This window comes from Rattus norvegicus, chromosome 7, assembly GCF_021556685.1.
Source record: "Rattus norvegicus strain SHRSP/BbbUtx chromosome 7, alternate assembly SHRSP_T2T, whole genome shotgun sequence".
NCBI classification, from domain to species: Eukaryota; Metazoa; Chordata; class Mammalia; order Rodentia; family Muridae; genus Rattus; species Rattus norvegicus.
The window spans coordinates 52,615,117-52,633,172 of record NC_141540.1 but is presented as its reverse complement, the minus strand read 5'-3'; the positions used below and the strand labels follow the sequence as shown (position 1 = coordinate 52,633,172).

General features: G+C 38.0%; 1 protein-coding gene and 1 long non-coding RNA gene across 3 annotated transcripts in view; one reads left to right on the top strand and one right to left on the bottom strand.

The window, feature by feature from the left end:
* Window positions 1-18,056, bottom strand: part of LOC120093580 (uncharacterized) — a 197,410-nt gene that overhangs the window by 93,511 nt on the left and 85,843 nt on the right. The window lies entirely within an intron of this gene.
* Ptprq (protein tyrosine phosphatase, receptor type, Q) overlaps window positions 1-18,056 on the top strand; it is a 182,501-nt gene that overhangs the window by 97,771 nt on the left and 66,674 nt on the right. Inside the window, 1 exon segment of the mRNA NM_022925.2 lies at window positions 2,930-3,253. Coding sequence (NP_075214.2) covers window positions 2,930-3,253 — 324 coding nt within the window.

Below are 18,056 nucleotides of genomic sequence, written 5' to 3'. Positions count from 1 at the left end.
CCATGGAATTGCTAACTTTTCAGCCAATTCTAAAACTGCTTCACCCAAAATATATTTCTTCAGAATATTTTCTCTGATTGCCGGCTTTTCATAATATGTAAAGATTAAACATACTCTATTTTTAAAGCAATATCCTTATGCAATAAGATTTGGTGTTAAGTATTAATATTTAAAATCAATGGAAGCATATTCTGTAACTTTAAATAATGTAGTAATCCTTTTCTAGTAATGTATATCCTCTATTATCTACATTTTAATACAAATACGTAGATTGTACCTCATCTGAAGATGTTTTAATAAAAATTTAAGAACTAAATCAAAATTTTTCATTAGCTCTCAGTGACATATATACTATGAGTAATTTGAAAATTTAAGACATCAAGCATCCATGCTGTTAACAGAACTCCACACTTACATATCCATGTATCATTTCTCTTTTGGTTGAGTATTGGAGAGAAATTTCATAGTTACCCTACTAAAAACAAAAGCTTGTTCTTGGGTCCCCAGGCTCAGTCTAATGGTTGGCTCTGAATATCTGCAATGGACTGAGCCTGGGGACCCCAATAGAAGAGTTAGGGGGAAGGGCTGAAGGAGCTGAAGGGGATTGCAACCCCATAGGAAGAACAACATCAACTAACCAGATCACTCAGGGACCAACCAAAGAGTACACATGGGCTAGTCCCTGGCTCCTGCTACATATGTAGCAGAGGATGGCCTCATCTGGTATCAATGGGAGGGTTGGCACTCGGTCCTGTGGAGGCTTGATGCCCCAGAGAAGGGGAATGCTGGAGGGATGAGGCAGGACTGGATGGGTGGGTGGGGGAAACACCCTCTTAAAGCAGCAAAGGGGATGGGGATGGGGTGGGGAGTTCATGGAGTGGAAACAGGAAGGGGGATAACATTTGAAATATAAACAAATAAAATGATTTAACAACAACAACAGCTCTTTCTTCCTTTCAAACTTTCCTCCTTGCCCAGAGCTCCCATCTTTTGATTTATTCTCATCTTTCAACTCTCTCAGTCCCAGGGCCTAGGAGCATTCATTTCTCCTTCTTTTTCTTACAACTTCCAAGTCACATGTGAGGTAATCCTGTCATCTCCCCTTCAAGACGTCTTCTGGATCTGACAGCTTCTTTTCCCTTCAGCTATCATCTGAGTCCTGGCCACAGGGGCCCTTTGCATTGATGTTACAAAGCCTGATCACTACTTCCCCTTTCCCACCTTGTCTTCCCTTAGTCTGTGTCATGGTTATGTGGATACCTGTGGAAGCCTGACTTTTCTCTGCTCATGGGAAAGCCATAACATTACTCTGCAGTCACGCACACAATTTGGCCTGCAGCTCTCAGAGTTTCCCTCCTGCTGACCACCCCTTGGCTGGCCACCCTTTGCTCCTTGTTTTGTTTGTTTGTTTTTAACAGAGAAACAAAACATCATCTCAACACAGTAGGCACTTTAATCATGGTTCCCTCCATAAGAGATATTCCTCTTTGAAATGATAACACAAATCCTTCCCTTACTCTTATCAGGAACTTTATAGCTTTGCATTTGATATGTCATTCCTCCATTTCCTACTTTTTCCTACATCAATGGTCGCCTTCCAATATATTATATATAACATTATCTGTATATTTTACAGTTGTGTATGTGTGTGTGTGTGTTGTGTGTGCAAAAATGTACACTGTATGTGTCTCTTGTGCTTGTGAAGGCCTGGAGAAGATACCAGATCTCTTGGAACTGAACTCAAAGAAGGTGGTAAGCAACCCTATGGGTGCTGGGAAAAAAATCAGGGGCTTCTATGTGAATAGCAAAGTTCTTTTCACTACGGAGTCAACTCTTCGGTCCTTACCTTATTTGTATTTTTATTGTAAATATCCTTCTTTAATATAAATTGCACTGAGAAAAGATCTATGTCCTGTTTTTTTACTATAGTTTTGACACCTGTCACATTATCCATAGCAGTAAGTGATCTTCACATATTTATCAGACATTTTACTAATTTGACATGTTTAGTAATGAGTAGTTTCTTTGAGCATTTGTTAACTTTACTTTTAAGTTGAATAGTGTCATAATTTTCATCAGCCAGGCAATTTTGAAAAATCATTATCATTCTTTTTATATCATCTTAATAAAGGATAGAAGGTATGCATAGGCAGGAATGCTTGAGAACCGTTCCAGGACTACTCACCATATTGATCTTTCACAGTTCTAACTGTAATTTTCTTTTATTACTTTCCAATAAATTGCCTTAGAAACATGAGCTTTAATGTATACTGATTCCCTAACTGTGGGCCTAGCATCAGATAGATAGTTCCCAGATAGCAAACTAAAGTGTTGTAGAGCTCCTAGTAAGAACACACAGTTCGTACTAGATGGACAGACAATATATTGCTACTTTGCTCCATACATTAATGCCTCTGTGTTGGATGGCATTACAGAAAGCATCAATTTTCATTATATGTAATATAAATTGAGTTCGATTAATTACATAGATTCATTAAGTAAGCTTGTTTATTTAAAACAGTTTTTTAATTAAAGCTTACACTATAAAGAATGCACTTATTGCTTTCCAGACACTTAAGTAAATAAACTATCTTTCTTAGGAACTGATCAATAAATATAAGATACAGGCCATATCTAGGGAAATTCTAAGGATGATAGCATAGATATCATTGTATCACTAAAATACAATATTTTCTATGTAAAGTCAGAGTACTTTTCTATAAACCATTTAAGAGTGGGTTGTGCAGTCAAGTTATAAATGAAAATTGGTCAAAACACTTGTCCCTTTCTTTTTTGAAATAGTGACCCCCAAAGAATCAACATGAAATTCGCCTATTAACTGTGAAGACAATGACCTCAGTGCTGCGATCATGTGACTGAGCTCCATGGGTTGCATTGTAATGTTTGTAATTTTTCCCTTTACTTTTAGTTCCCAGTGCTCCCACAAATGTAGCGTTTTCTAATGTCCAGTCAACTAGTGCAACACTAACATGGACAAAACCTGATACTATCTTTGGATACTTCCAAAATTACAAGATAACTACTCAACTTCGTGCTCAGAAGTGCAGAGAATGGGAACCTGAAGAATGTATTGAACATCAGAAAGATCAATACCTCTATGAAGCAAACCAAACAGAAGAAACAGTGCATGGGTTAAAGAAGTTTCGATGGTATAGATTCCAAGTGGCTGCTAGCACCAATGTTGGGTACAGTAATGCCTCGGAATGGATTTCTACACAAACGCTGCCCGGCCGTGAGTATTGTCCTGTCATCTCTTCATATTGCTTTCTGTTATGCTAGCTCCAATGTCAGTGATTTCTGTTTATTCCACTGTATACAAAACTCGCTAAAGGTAAAAATAAGTTAGTATGCAAATGAACTTATGCAATAACACAATTATTTTTGATTTAAAGAGAAATGGATGGAAATTTAAACTTCAGTGATTGCTAGGGATTTTTTTTTTTTTTTGGTTCTTTTTTTCGGAGCTGGGGACCGAACCCAGGGCCTTGCGCTTCCTAGGCAAGCGCTCTACCACTGAACTAAGTCCCCAACCCCGGGATTTTTTTTAACTACAAGAACTGTGTCAACATCTTAGAGTCTTCTATAACAACAAAGAATTATGGGAACACTCTCTTGAGGGCAGCCATATTGATTGATGTATACTGCCCTCAATTGATGCTGTACACATTCACTTCACAGATATTGGTTTATTGCTTTTAAGTAGAATTTTCAAAATTTTTTACTGAGTTCAGACCCACACAAACATACCTAACATGCACACTGTATTCGTGATGACCTTAATGGATCTGGGTTTCTGGGGAAAATAAATATGATGTGTCTAATACCCAACTTAATATATGGAAAAGAAAATATAAGAATACAAAGAAGCATAATCTCTCAATAACATTTATAGTTCAGGACTTTTGTATTCAGGGAAACATTCTTAAAATGCTGTTTTTCTAATCATTGGTATTCATGGAGATTGCTCATGAACTTAAATTTCGTATTTTAAAATACCTGGCCATACTTAAGTAAATAAATTTTTATTATTTATCCTGAATCCTGTTTTCATAGAAATTTGCAGATTTCCATGAAATGTAAATGATTTATGAGTCACATTCTGAATGCCGGGTTTACAGAGATATTCTCTGAAAAGCCATCTTTGCCCTAGTCCCAGCATGTTAAAGTAACACAGGCTCCCATGCTTATACTGCTCAATGTAATACGCCCTCTGTCTGAATTACTTTATATCCAGCAATAAAATTCCTCATCAAAGCAACTTGAGGAAGAAGGGACTTATTTTTGCTTATGGTTTCACAGAGATATAGCCAATATCAGGTGGAAGGCATGGTGGCCAGAGCATGCCAATAACTGGACACACTGTATTCATAGTCATGAAGCAGAGCAAGAACTGGACGTAGGCCAGGCCATAAAACCTTAAGACTGGCCTTCCAGTGATGTACTTCCCCTAGAAAGCTTCCTTCTCCCAAAGGATCCACAACCTTCCTAAGTAGTGGCAGCGGCTGAGATGAAATATTCAAACATGAACCTGTCAGGGACATCTTATATTAAGACACAACACCCTTGAACTGAGAACAGGACCCCCGTTGAAGGAATCAGAGAAAGAACTGGAAAGCTTGAAGGGGCTCGAGACCCCATATGAACAACAATGCCAAGCAACCAGAGCTTCTAGGGACTAAGCCACTACCTAAAGACTATACATGGACTGACCCTGGACTCTGACCTCATAGGTAGCATTGAATATCCTAGTAAGATCACCAGTGTAAGGGGAAGCCTTGGGTCCTGCTAAGACTGAACCCCCAGTGAACATGATTGTTGGGGGGAGGGCGGCAATGGGGGGAGGATGGGGAGGGGAACATTCATAAAGAAGGGGAGAGGGAGTGGTTAGGGGGATGGTGGCCCATAAACCGGGAAAGGGAATAACACTCGAAATGTAAATAAGAAATACTCAAGTTAATAAAAAAAAAGACACAACACCCTTTAAATACAGAATTTATAGTGTTATCTTCCTTTCCTGATCAAGGCTCTTATTCAGAGATGCCTTTCAAATTAAAATAGATCTTCCTAAAAGAATTTTGCTATTAGCAGGCAGACAGACAGAAACACACACACACACACACACACACACACACACACACACACACACACACACACACACAGAGGATTTTTAGTGATCTGTTGTGGGCCTTTATAGATAATAGAATAGACTTTTATCTAGAGTCTTTGTCTGATCGCCTGAACGTATCTCTTGTTACAGTTCCCTGGAGTGTCTGGCGTCATTTTTTGTCATAGCGATTAACAAATGTTGTTTAGTGTAATTCTACACTTGACGTAGAATTCCAAACTTGGCTCTCAGCACATTGCTTATCCAAGTCCTTTTCCTTAGTACTTTGGCTTTTGTTTCCGGAAGATTTTCCACTTTAGGTTTTCTATTTTTCCCGACCTTCTTGTCAGTCCTTTTTTAGACTCTCTTGCTTATTTTTTATGCTGCTTTATTAATTCTAAATGTTGTAACACTCAGAGATTCATACTTGTCTTTTTCTTTAATATTTCATAGCTCCCAGGAGATCTTAGCTTTGCCTTCTTCTGTCTTATGGCTTTAACTTCCACATTGATTATCCTCAAATCTCTATTTATAGTCCCCAAAGCTCCCAGGTTCTGCAGATGAGTATATTTATATGATTGATTCCATTAGGCTGGCATGTCTGATAAACCTCTCCAAGTAAGAATAATCTAAACACAAAATCTCCCCATAGTCTTCTTTTCTACCTTGCCATTTGCTATTATTGATTTGCTAACAGAAAGTTAGAATCCAGACAGCATCCTTTTTTCCTTACAACTGTCCCTAATTAGTTTCAACTAAGTGTACTAACTTGACTGGCCTGTGCTATGGGACTATTTAATTTTAACATAGGTGACTTGTAACCACTCCTCCTTACCTTTTCCTGCCATTCACGGTACAGTATTTTTATTGCTAAAAGTCCCTGTTCTTTTAGGATGAAATGTTGTGCTTTGCCTTTCTTACCATGAACAGAAAGAAATACTCATATAGCCTTCTTCTTAATGATTTGTCCATAGAATTATTTATGACAACTCAATTAAAAGTAGCCATGAAGTTTTTTATAGCACCATATTACAGTGAATAAAAATTAGCTAGTTATTTTAAAACTATCATTTGTTGATTGTTAATATGTCTTTATATATCTGGGATGATTTCTGACAACAGTAGACACTCTATAGGGATTTCCCAACTAAACTATAAGGAAAAGGAATTGTTTTCCAATGCAGGTAATAATATGCCAGTGCTAAAACACACACACACACACACACACACACACACACACACACACACACACACACACACACACACACACACACATACACACACACACACACTAAGAAATATGGCAACAAATTACATCCAGTTAATGATTAGTCAATAATAGTACTTACTTTAAATGCTATAATTTGAGAACAAATTGTTATTCTTTTTAATTATTTTTTTGAGAATTTCATATACAAGCACTCTGTTTACATCATTTCTACTTTCTTCTCTCTCCAACTCCTCCAGGATCCTGTTAGACTGCCATTCAAATTCATGACCATTCTTTCCATAATTATTGTTACAGACATACCACACACACACACACACACACACACACACACAGATGTTGTTCTTACGTATATATGTTCAGGGATGATCACTTGGGATTAGATATTCGATCAAAAACATCTCTGGAGAAAACTGATTCTCTTTCTCTTTGCGCAGTCATTAATTGCTTATAGCTCTTCATACAGAGCTGACGCCTTAAGAAATATCCATTGGCATACCAACTGGTTGTCTATAGAAGTCTTGCTTAGGAAACCAAAAGAGATTTTATAGTACAGCTTTCCTATCATGTCTACAAAACTCTATCTCATAGAAGAATCCCAGTCCTCTGGTTCTTACAATCTTTTGAAATGTTCTTCTGTGGTGTTCCCTGAACCTTAGGTATAGGATTGAATTATAAATTAAACTAAGTGAGGTTGATTACCTGTTCTTTGCATTTTGGCCAGTTGTGGCTCCTATGATAATATCCATCTGATGCAAAAAGAAACATCTTGGCTGAGGGGGAAAGTACAGCTAATTATTGATATAAGGGGAAATATTCAGAATACTGTTAGAAATTCTATTGGTTTTTAAAAAATGGCAGTAGTAGATTTTCTTCTCAGGACTCTGATCTCTCACCATAAAACTAAAAGCATAATGAAATTGACACATAGTTACAAAAACATTGGTGAAGCTATGGATGTAAGGTGCTTTGGCTGTTAGCGGTAGGTAAAAATCACAAATTACATTTTGACAGAAAGTGGAACGTTCAACTCAAAAAAATAATCAACTTTAAAGACCCAGAATGTTGCTGTAAAATTATATTAAAAAAGCTGTCTTTTGCCTGCACTAGATTCCGCACCGCAGTGCCCCAAGACATCTGATAGATATCTTCATCTCGGTCAGCAAAGCCTCTCATCCACTTTGCTCCGTCCCATATCACACTACTGATGGCCTCTCTCTGAGCCTGGCAACAATCTCTCTACCCACCCAGTTCCCAAGGCAGGCTGCCACCATGTCAGAAATATACATCTCAATTCCATAGCGGCCCAGTGTCTCCACCACCACAAACTCTCTTAAACTTAAATCGCCATATAAAGAACACACGACACAATAACTTCTGATCTAATTGATAAGATATAATTTCCCACCTAAATATACAAAACCCTGTATACATCCATCCCTTAAGAATATTCTTAACAACCTGTAAATATGCAGAGAGGAATCTTAACATCAGCTTCCATGTTCTCTCCGCGGCTTCCTCCCCTTCCCGTTCCAGTCTCCTCCTCTTCCTTCAAACTTTTCTCCCACCCATTCTTCCCTCTCGTCCAATGACAGGCCTCGTTCTATCTTCTACCTGCCTTCGCCTGCGTAATGACATCATTCCACACCAGAAACTGTATGTTCTTGGAAAAAGTTATACAGTGATTGAAGTTGACTAATACAAGATAAATGAATGGTAGGAATAGTGGGAAATTAGCAGAGAATATTATTTAAAGAGAGTATTATTTAAAGCAGCTAAGTTACCTCTGGCCCAAATATTAGGTCCTCTGATGTTTGGTTAAAACAGCAAGGTTCAACTTAATGCAGGTCATTTGGTTGTAGAGCCCAAACACTTCATATCGTGCCTGGTCGTTTATAACTTTGGGTTAGAATATGCCTGTTTCTGACTGTCCTCTGCTGCGAAGGGTGCATCCTGCATCCTGTGAGTAGCTTGCTTATCATGAAATGCCTGATTCTGCCTGCTCACAGTATCAGGAAGTACACGTCCTGAATGTGCTGAATCTGTAGAATTGGTGTAATTAGAATAGAAAACATATCACATCCATTCAGAATGTGGCAGACAAAACTAGGAAGTTGGATTCTTAACATTCCTTCTGCTCAAGAGTTTCTAGTTGAGTGGTATTATTCCGTACCCCATTTACAGTCACTTCCTACCTGTTAAGGATTTATCACCATATTAAGTTTGCAGAAACACATGCAAAAATATTACCTTCAGTTTGAGTTAGTCAAGAAAAAGTGTGGGTATTTACAGCCCCCCCTCTCTGTGTATATATATATATATATATGCACATCATATATATGTATATATTACATGTATGTAACATATGTATCCTATATAACATAGAAAAAATACACACTACATGCATTAGGTATTTAACACACATATAACTTTGCTACATGTGTCATGTATACATGAAATAACATTAAAAATACAAAACATTAGAGCAATCTGATAAAAATCTTAAAGAATAGTTATATTTTAAGTAGTGGATAAAATTTTGTGCAGTGAAATAACAGTTAAAACAAAAAGGAATTTGAGGTAGACATAGTGGTACAAACCTTTAATCCCAGCACATGGGAAGCAAAGGCAGGTGGATGTCCTGAGTCTGAGACCAGCCTATCCACACAATGAACTCCAGGACAAGCAGGGCTTCATATTGAGACTCAGAAATCCAGAAACAAACAAGTTGGAATGGTCAAACAAAAATCTCTTTTGCAGCAGTACTTAAACAATGCTTAGATTTCTGTGTGTCAAAAACAAACATTTTATAAAAAAACAGATAATCTGGATAAAAATAATTAATGTTTTATATTATCTCCAATTAGAAAATGGTATGCTCTTTCATGATATAACTTATGACCTAAATTCAAGGAAAAGAAACCCCAAATAACAATATAAAAATCAATGTTTCAGATGAATATGTTTTGTTCTAACTCTTGCCTAAGCACTTATTGATCCAACATCTCATTAATACTTGGAGGTCTTAAGGAAGAGTGAGCGCTTGGTGGGTAGTCTGAAATTAAATTGTTCAGAATTTGAATAACAAAAATGTCGACCATTCATCACAAGTTAGTATTGAATCTCTCTGGGCTTATGAAGAAGAGCAGGACAGAAGCTTTCTGGAGCTGAGTTAGAACGCAAGCTGGGAGCTAAACTGTCTTACTCTCTGAATGTGAATCTACAAATCGAAACCAGAGTGAACCAAGGAAATGATACCCAGCCAATTCAAGCTAACACTTCTTTCTCCCTTGTCCTCAGATCTCCATATTGGAAGCAAACATGTTTTCTCCTTAAACTATCACTGCAGTAACAACTTCTCCATTTCATTCCACGTATATACCGAGGCCCAAAGCACACAATTACAAGGCAGAGATGTTTAACTTAAAACATTAACTTGCAGATTATTCTATCCATCCTTCCCCCGCCTCCCAATTATCCATATCCTAAATTTGAGTTGTGGGATGGGAGAGTATCACATAAAGGTCTGTGAAATCTTTGTGCTCTTCAATAGGCATTCATATTATTAAGGGAATGCTCAACGTTAAAGAAGTGTGGGTGTGAAATTAGTATGGATTGAAACAGGAATCGCATAATGTGCATCTCCTATAGACCACCAGGACAGAGAGACTGCAAGGACGGAAAATTCCTGGGGTAGAGCTTAGGTTGTGAAAACCACAGGATACCATACTCATGAGGAATTTTAACTACCCAAACATCTGTGAGGTTAAAAAAATTCAACAAAACATGCCTCATCAAAGAAGGTTCTAAGGAATGTAACTTTACAAACTCAAAAGAAGACAAGAAGACAAAGCACACCTTAATGTGGTGGAGAGAAAATTGTTAATGGATTGCCATGTATTTACTCTTCTGAATTTAAGTTGCAGAATGTACCTGCAAGCAATGAGAAAGCAACACAAATGGAGACACAAAGCCCCACTGCTAACCATTCCCTCCTTTTTGTTTCCTGGTTCAACACATTAAACCACTGATTTTCTGCTTGTTGCTCATAGCAGCCTAGGAATCATTCTCAATTTATATTTTTGGCTTTTTTTCAGTCTCCGTGAGTCATTACTGGCTTTCCTGTTTAAAGTTTTCTTGTCTTTTTAATTTAAATTTCTTTAGTGAAGTCTCTAAGGACAGTCTTCATATTCATCTTCTAGATCAATACAAAAGACAATTAAATGCCTGGCCTGTTTTCTAATTTTAACCACACCACTTCTAGGCCAAAATCTTTTTGATGTTTTTGTTTGCCTATATGTAAAACCTATCTTTCAGTAATTAGAGTACCATTTATGTTTTATGCCTCCAGTTTCATGTTTCTCTGTCTCTCTGTATGTCTCTGTCTGTCTGTCTGTCTGTCTCTCTCTCTCTCCCCACACCTGTCTCTTTCTCTGTCTCTCCCACTCTCTCTGAAAAAAAAACCCAAAGAATAAAAATCAAAACAAGCAAGCAAGCAAAACCAAAACAAAATATATTTAATTTAAAACAAACAAATGCTAGAAAAACAAAAAGCACATGGAGTCTGTTTTGTGTTGGCTGAGTACTTTAGGGAATAGAGCATGACCTGGAATACCAGTAAGACTCCCTTAGAAAAAACTGATTTGGGGCTGGGGATTTAGCTCAGTGGTAGAGCGCTTACCTAGGAAGCGCAAGGCCCTGGGTTCGGTCCCCAGCTCCGAAAAAAAAGAACCAAAAAAAAAAAAAACTGATTTTCCTTCTAGCAGATATAAACTGCAAATAGCTTCTTGATTCGGGGTTGAACTTTGAATAAACTTCCCCTTCTCCTTGCTGGAACTTTTTTGTGGTTTGAACTGGTTCAGGTCTCGTGCATTTTCTCAGACTGAGTTCACATGTGCACCAGCCCTGTTGTGTCTGGATAGAACAGTTTTCTTGGTGGCATCCACCTCTGACTCTTAAAATCTTTTGGGCTCTTATGAGCTTTGAGGTAAAGGGTGTGATCTCATTTAGGATTGAGTCCTCCAAAGTCTCACATTCTCTGCACAGTGTCCACATGTAGGTCTCTGCTAACTCCTGTCTACCACAAGAAGCTTCTCCGGGTGAGAGTTGAGTGATGCCCTGCTCTATGGATATAGCATTATGCTGCTAAGAGTCATTTTATTGCTGTGATCCTTTAGCTGAATAATGGTGATTTTCCTTTAGCACCCCTGACCTATCTAATCTCAGGCTCTACTTTAGCAGTACCCTACATGGCTTCCATTTTATGGACTGGGCCTTAAATAACATGAAAACATGATTGGTTACTTCCGTAACAGTTGAGCAATTGTTACATCAGTATATCTTAAGGGCCAGTCTGTGTTGTAGGTCGCAGGGTTTACAGCTGGGTGATAATTACTTTTCTCAGGATAGCTGGGTAACTGAAATAAAAGCTATAGGTTCCAATGCTCAGAGCAACGATAGCAACAGGAACCTTAAGGTATGGTCATGTAATGGACGGACACAGCCGTAAAGACTGCAGGCCTGTACATTCATGTACTCTGTTCATCTGTAGCATTGAGTCTGTGGCCTTAGATCTTTATGGGACTGGGAAAACCTTCTGGGTGAAATAAACGTAGCAACAGACAAATAATGGCTCGTACCCATGAGTTTTAGCACTTGAGAAGTGAAAGCAGGAGATAATGAGTTTGACATCAGTCTAGTCTCCATATTGATTTCCGAAGAAGCCTGAAATACACAGGGAAGGGAGTGGGGGAGAAAGGCAGCACAGTAGCAGTGTAGAAATTATCAAGAGTGTAATAAAGCTAAATATTATTACGAAGAGCATCTGCCAAAATAATAATTGAAAAGACATAACAGCAAGGTTATAAAATTAATCTAGTAAATAACATACCATCAGAAAAAAGATCTTTACAGATTATAAAGCTGAAAATAAATATTTAAAAAATAAAAATGTTTTAAAAATCTAATATATATATGAGCAACAAACTTCTTTTCTCTGCAACATTAAAAATAAAAGTGACATGAAATTATAAGAAATGTTACCGTGTGACAGTATCAGTCCTAACTACTTGGTCTAAGAAAGATCTGAGTGTATTTATCCACGTTTTAAACAAATAATCCAGGTATCTCCAATCAAAAATGGATGGATGGGGCTTTTCTTAACACACGTTGCCTCAAATTATACCATGGAATTGTTTTAATCCCTTGTTTTGAATGTTTTTAATGATACCCAGATGATTATATTACCTAAATTATGCCCGTGAACAAATGAACAACAGATCAAAAGTGCCGTGTTTATTTTAGTGCTCATGTTCTATTCTGCTTATGGTCCGGCTTGAGTACGTCTCCTTCCAAGACAGAATGAAAGCAGGTACATTTCCTCATGCTTTCATGGAACGTTGAGACTGGAGAGAGTAATTACCAGTAAGATTACTTCATAGTTTATCCACAGCTAAGACAGAGTGTAGTGCAGACCACTCTTTCTCCAGAGTGACTGTGCTCAGAGGCACAAATCCCTAGATGCATCACTGGCTTCCAAACTCCTACACAACTACCACCTCAGCCTTCACGACAGTGGGAAGCAGCTAGCCAAGCCCCATTTCTATCATTGTTACTATATTGCCAGAGGTATGTTGACATTAGAAAGCAATGCTTATTAAATATTTTACAACAAATAACTGTCCTGGGTGCACATTAATTAATGGTTCCCTTCCCCGGGGTTCAGTTCATTTAGTTTGAAGTATGGCGTCAGTGGTTGTTTCTTTTAGGACTGTTATTGGGGGTATAGATACTGCCATGCTAGAGCCAGTATTTTGCAAAGTAATTTGGTAAATATGATATAATTCTAGAAAAAGATGTATTGTTCTAAATCACTAGTAGAATACTGGAATATTTTCATTCATCTGGCAAAGTTAACATTAGAAGGTGATCGGTTTGTATTTTGCATTTCTGTCATTTCATTTCTTTTGCAAACTGGTCTGCAATGATGACAGATAATATCCCCTTTAAAAATTAAATGAGATAATTATATGATAAAGTCCAATAGTGTGAGCATCCATGAGTCATACCCACTGCACTTACTAGATGGTGTAATTTGACAAATCCTTAGGTTCACAGTACCTGCTCTTCATGATTATTGTGAATAACTATACAGCAAAAATTAAGGTCCGTAAAATGGTATGGAATATTGTCTATACTAACAGTCTTATCCTGTTCTGAGCAAGGAAATTCTAGGCTCTGTGGGAAGGCAATGAGTTATCATACACATGGGACCACTGGAAAGAGGCAGGTAGCAAGATGTTCTTACCGTGCATTGCATTGCGAACATAATGATGTGTTTCTGTTGACACCTCAGATCTTTCAAGATGCAAAGACTCTACACAGCCAGCTAGATTTCCTCTAGTCTCTAGAGCAGCAGTTCTCAACCTCCCTAATGCCGAGTCCCTTTAAAACAATTCCTTATGCTGTGGCTCCTAACCATAAACTTATTTTATTGTTACCTTATAACTATAATTTGGCTGCTGTTATGAATTGTAATATAAATAACTGGTGCGTAGGACATCTGACACGTGACCCCTGTGGGATCAAGACCACTGCTTTAGAAATACCTGAAGCTAATTCTTCCGGGTCACAATGCTAGAGGTAGTTAGTGTCTTTACAACAGACAAGCTATCGATCTCATCAGTCAGTGAGGGTGTTTGTTAAGAATCCGATGACCCAGCACGTCAGATCCTGAACCAGCACAAACTGCCGAGGAGGTGTTTTTAAACAAAGTTTAAACTAAACTTGAATGAAAATAGACATATAGAACATTTAAATTATATTGCATTAGAGTCCCAGATTTTCTACCTTGTGAGCTGCTGTCACATCTTATTTTTATTTAATACCTATGCTCTTAAGGGAATTCACGCATAGAGTGGCACACTTAAAACAATTGAGCACTTACTCTAATGGTTTCAGCATTAGTTGAGATCAACACACTGCGCAAGTCTTCGAGGGAGACACACAGATAGTGTGCTATCAAACACCGCAACGCGTATTGGTTCTTAGTGCGGTTCAGTCTTGGGGGAAGTCAGACTCTTATATGGACTAGGCAAAATGATGGTCTATCCAGACTCACCTTTTAGCTACCACACTTGGCATGGAGACACAGATGGATGGGAAAGATGACCCTGACCCACATAAGACCCGCATTCCTGTGCAAGGATAGAAGCATGACAATCAGGAAATGATGGTTGTTAGTTACAGAAAATGCATTATTGTGAAAACCAGGGGGAAAAGGCTTGTGAGAGGAAATGATTGGATTATGGGGGATGAGAATAAGGATAGATCATGCCTACTGAGAAAATTGCTGTGATTTATAAGACACAGGCTATAGTGATATCTTGGCCCATTAGTGACTAGATTCATTTCACAAACAATCCTAAATCAGAATGTGACAGTTTACAGGGAGACAAACAACGTCTCCCAAGGACGCTTATAACTTACTGATCTTTCAAACTGGTATCCTTTGAGCTCTTCATAGCATTACCACTCTTGGCTTCTTTTATTTTAGTGCTTAGCATTCCTAAATTTTGTGGGTTTTTTTTAATGTGACTACAGTAATAGTTTATCAGACATTGCAGTGGAAGAAGGAGATAATGTTGGTATACTTTATTAGGTATTTTTCACATTTTGATAAATTCTACAAGAAAGTTATCTAAAAGCCTTTGAGATATCTGAGCGCTTATATAATTTGAAAGATGATAAAGTACTTAACTACTTGATATAAAGGATGATCTTTGAAGTTTTATACATTTGTTTTAAATTTCCTATGAATTAAATAATTACTTTTGCATTTCTTCAGCAGAATACACATTGTTATATACAAACACTGTACTCATGTATTTGCAAATTTGCAAATATATATATATATTTCATTTCATTTTATGGTTTTAATTTAGAAATTCTAATCTTTTATAACTCGAGTTGATGAAATATAAAATTTTTCACAGAAGCAGTCGGCACGGGTTACTTTTGTGTAAAACTGGCAATTTTATCATTCAGCTTACTGAAAAAGCAAATGTAGTTTAGAGTGATTATTTATAATTTTGATTTATAATAGTGATTATACCTTAAAGGAAAATCATATGGAAGAACAACTTTAGAGAGTTTAAGAAATGACATTTTAGCACAGATCTCCAAGGGGCTGGATAGATTGCTTTAAAAATATGTTTGATCAGTGTACAGCACATAAAATATTTAGTTGCATGGGTGGGCAGATGTGTCATGAGTGATTTCTGAATGTCATGTTTCTCTCCGCTCTGCTTGGGGTCACTGCCACTCCCTGGTGAGTGCTTTGATTGCTTTCATTAAAGGAATGGTTGCAGGGTTGACATTTTACAGTAAGAGATAAAAAGTCAAAGCAAGGCATTTTGCTCTCTTCTGAGCTGGTTTACAGATGTACTGGTGAGTCCTGGTCTTTCTTGGAGCGGGTTCTGGATCTGCCCTTAGCTGAAACTTAAAAATGCATCCTGGAAACCAAGAAGATGTGGATGTATTCTCTTGAAAATCTTTCCAAAACCAAACTGACATCAGTACAGAAAGAAACCCCAAATCACCAACCTTAAGTTAGAAAAATTTGCGCAAGGCCCTGGGTTCGGTCCCCAGCTCCGAAAAAAAGAACCAAAAAAAAAAAAAAAAGAAAGAAAGAAAGAAAGAAAAATTTGCAATGGTTGCTTGTGATGTCAGGGCAATAGTAAGGGAAGAACTTGTCTGTTGGGGTATCTGTCCCAAAGTGTCTCTCACCAGCTCTGAGCTTGGGCGTTTCATAGAGACGAATCAGCTCGCTTGTAGAGATTGGTTTTACTTCTTTGATCTAATTGTTTGATGGGGTAAGTAGGACTTGAAGGCTCCTCCCTCTGTGAGCTGGATTAAGGTCCCTGTAAGAGACCTCAGAGAATTCATTTAGCTTGCCCTTCTGTTTGATAGAATGGAAGGACATAACACGTCAAGTATGAAGTAGGTATCAGGAGCCATAATCTATGGTGACCTCTTCTACTTTGTGATAACAATCTATGATGTTTGGATTTTTTGCCCAGAAGGTTCTCAAAAGATTCTAGTAGTGCCCTTGAAGTCTCCGAGTCTTCAGGCCCACGTTTCCTCATTCACTTTCCATGAATACTCAAGGCTTATTTTGCATTTTAGTGCTATTGTTAAAGTGCTTCAATGTTTTTCACGGACTAAATTTTCCACCTAAATTCTACCATAGTCCTTCTATTATGCCTACAATAAATAACTAAAGAATGCATTTTTATTCACTCCTAATAATTCTAGAGGATGAAAAGTGAAAAATAACAATACCTAAATATATGGTCATCTGGTGAGAGCTGCACACCCTGGGGGGGGGGGTTGGGAGGAATGTTACATCTTTACAAGGTGGAAGGCAGAAGACAAAATTAACCATCCTGATATTTAAAACAATGAACTCAAGTTCTTTAGTGTAGAGTCAAGCGCTCAACTAGGTCTCAAAGTTTCTCTTTGGGGAATATTTCTGCTATTTAATTTCATGAATACTGCTCTTCCTTTAACACCTCCATTTTCTGATGCTCTGTGAAACTTCTTGTATGTGATCCTTAAACTTACTCATGGTGTTAGGAGCTCTCATGACCTCACATCATCTCTTAAAGGCCATACTTCTTAATACCATAACTTGGTGATGTTTCAAAACCTAAATTTTAGAGGAGCACACTCAAAACACAGCAGCGCCATATATACCTATCTGCTGTTGAAGTAGAACCTGGGTCTCTTTGGAGTCTATTATCGCTTATACTCTAGCCTTACTGATGGCATCTCAATGTATAAGGAATTACCTAAATATTAAAATCATTTTCCCAGAGCCTGGGAAATTTAATATCATGGCACCAGTCAGTATTTTTGTCTATTGATAGTGGCTTGAGTTAATTCATACAAAGCATCTACTTCTTCCTCGCTGACCTGAGTTTTCTTCCCTAAGTGCTGAACAAATGCTCCTCCCCTCAGTTGTGCTATCCTGATATTTAAAACAATGAACACAAGTTCTTCGGTGTAGAGGCCAAGCATTCTAGATCTTTTATGTCAGCTTGACAGAGGCTGAAGCCATCTGAGAGGATGGAACCTCAAGTATGAAAATGCCTCCATAGATTACTACCGTACAACATTTTCTAAATTAATGATTGATGGTGTGGGAAGGGCTCAGCCCATTGTGCCTGGTGTGATCCCTGGGCTCGAGATCCTGGGGTCTATAAGAAATCAGGCTGAGTAAGCTCTCTGGAGCAATCCAGTAAGCAGCACTCCTCCATGGCCTCTGCATCAGCTCCTTCCTCCAGGTCTCTGCCCTGTGTGAGTTCCTGTCCTGACTTCCTTTAATGGCAAACAAGAATATGAAAGAGGAAGCCAAATAAATCATGTCCTCCCTAAGCTAATTTGGCCGTGTATGTCAACACAGCAATAGAAACCCTAGGACCCTGAAAAGTGAGAAGAGATGTGTAGCATAACACATAGAAAGGAAGTGAAGCACGTTAATACAGGAATCCAATTCTGTTTCTATAGACTTATTTGTGTCGTTGCTGCTTTGTTATGGCTCCACAGAAGTCTCACTAACTCTGTCCTCCTGAGTTTAAGCCTTCCTCACCTTAAGGCCTAGCGTTAGTCCACCATCTCTGAAGCTTTACCTCAATTGCCAGC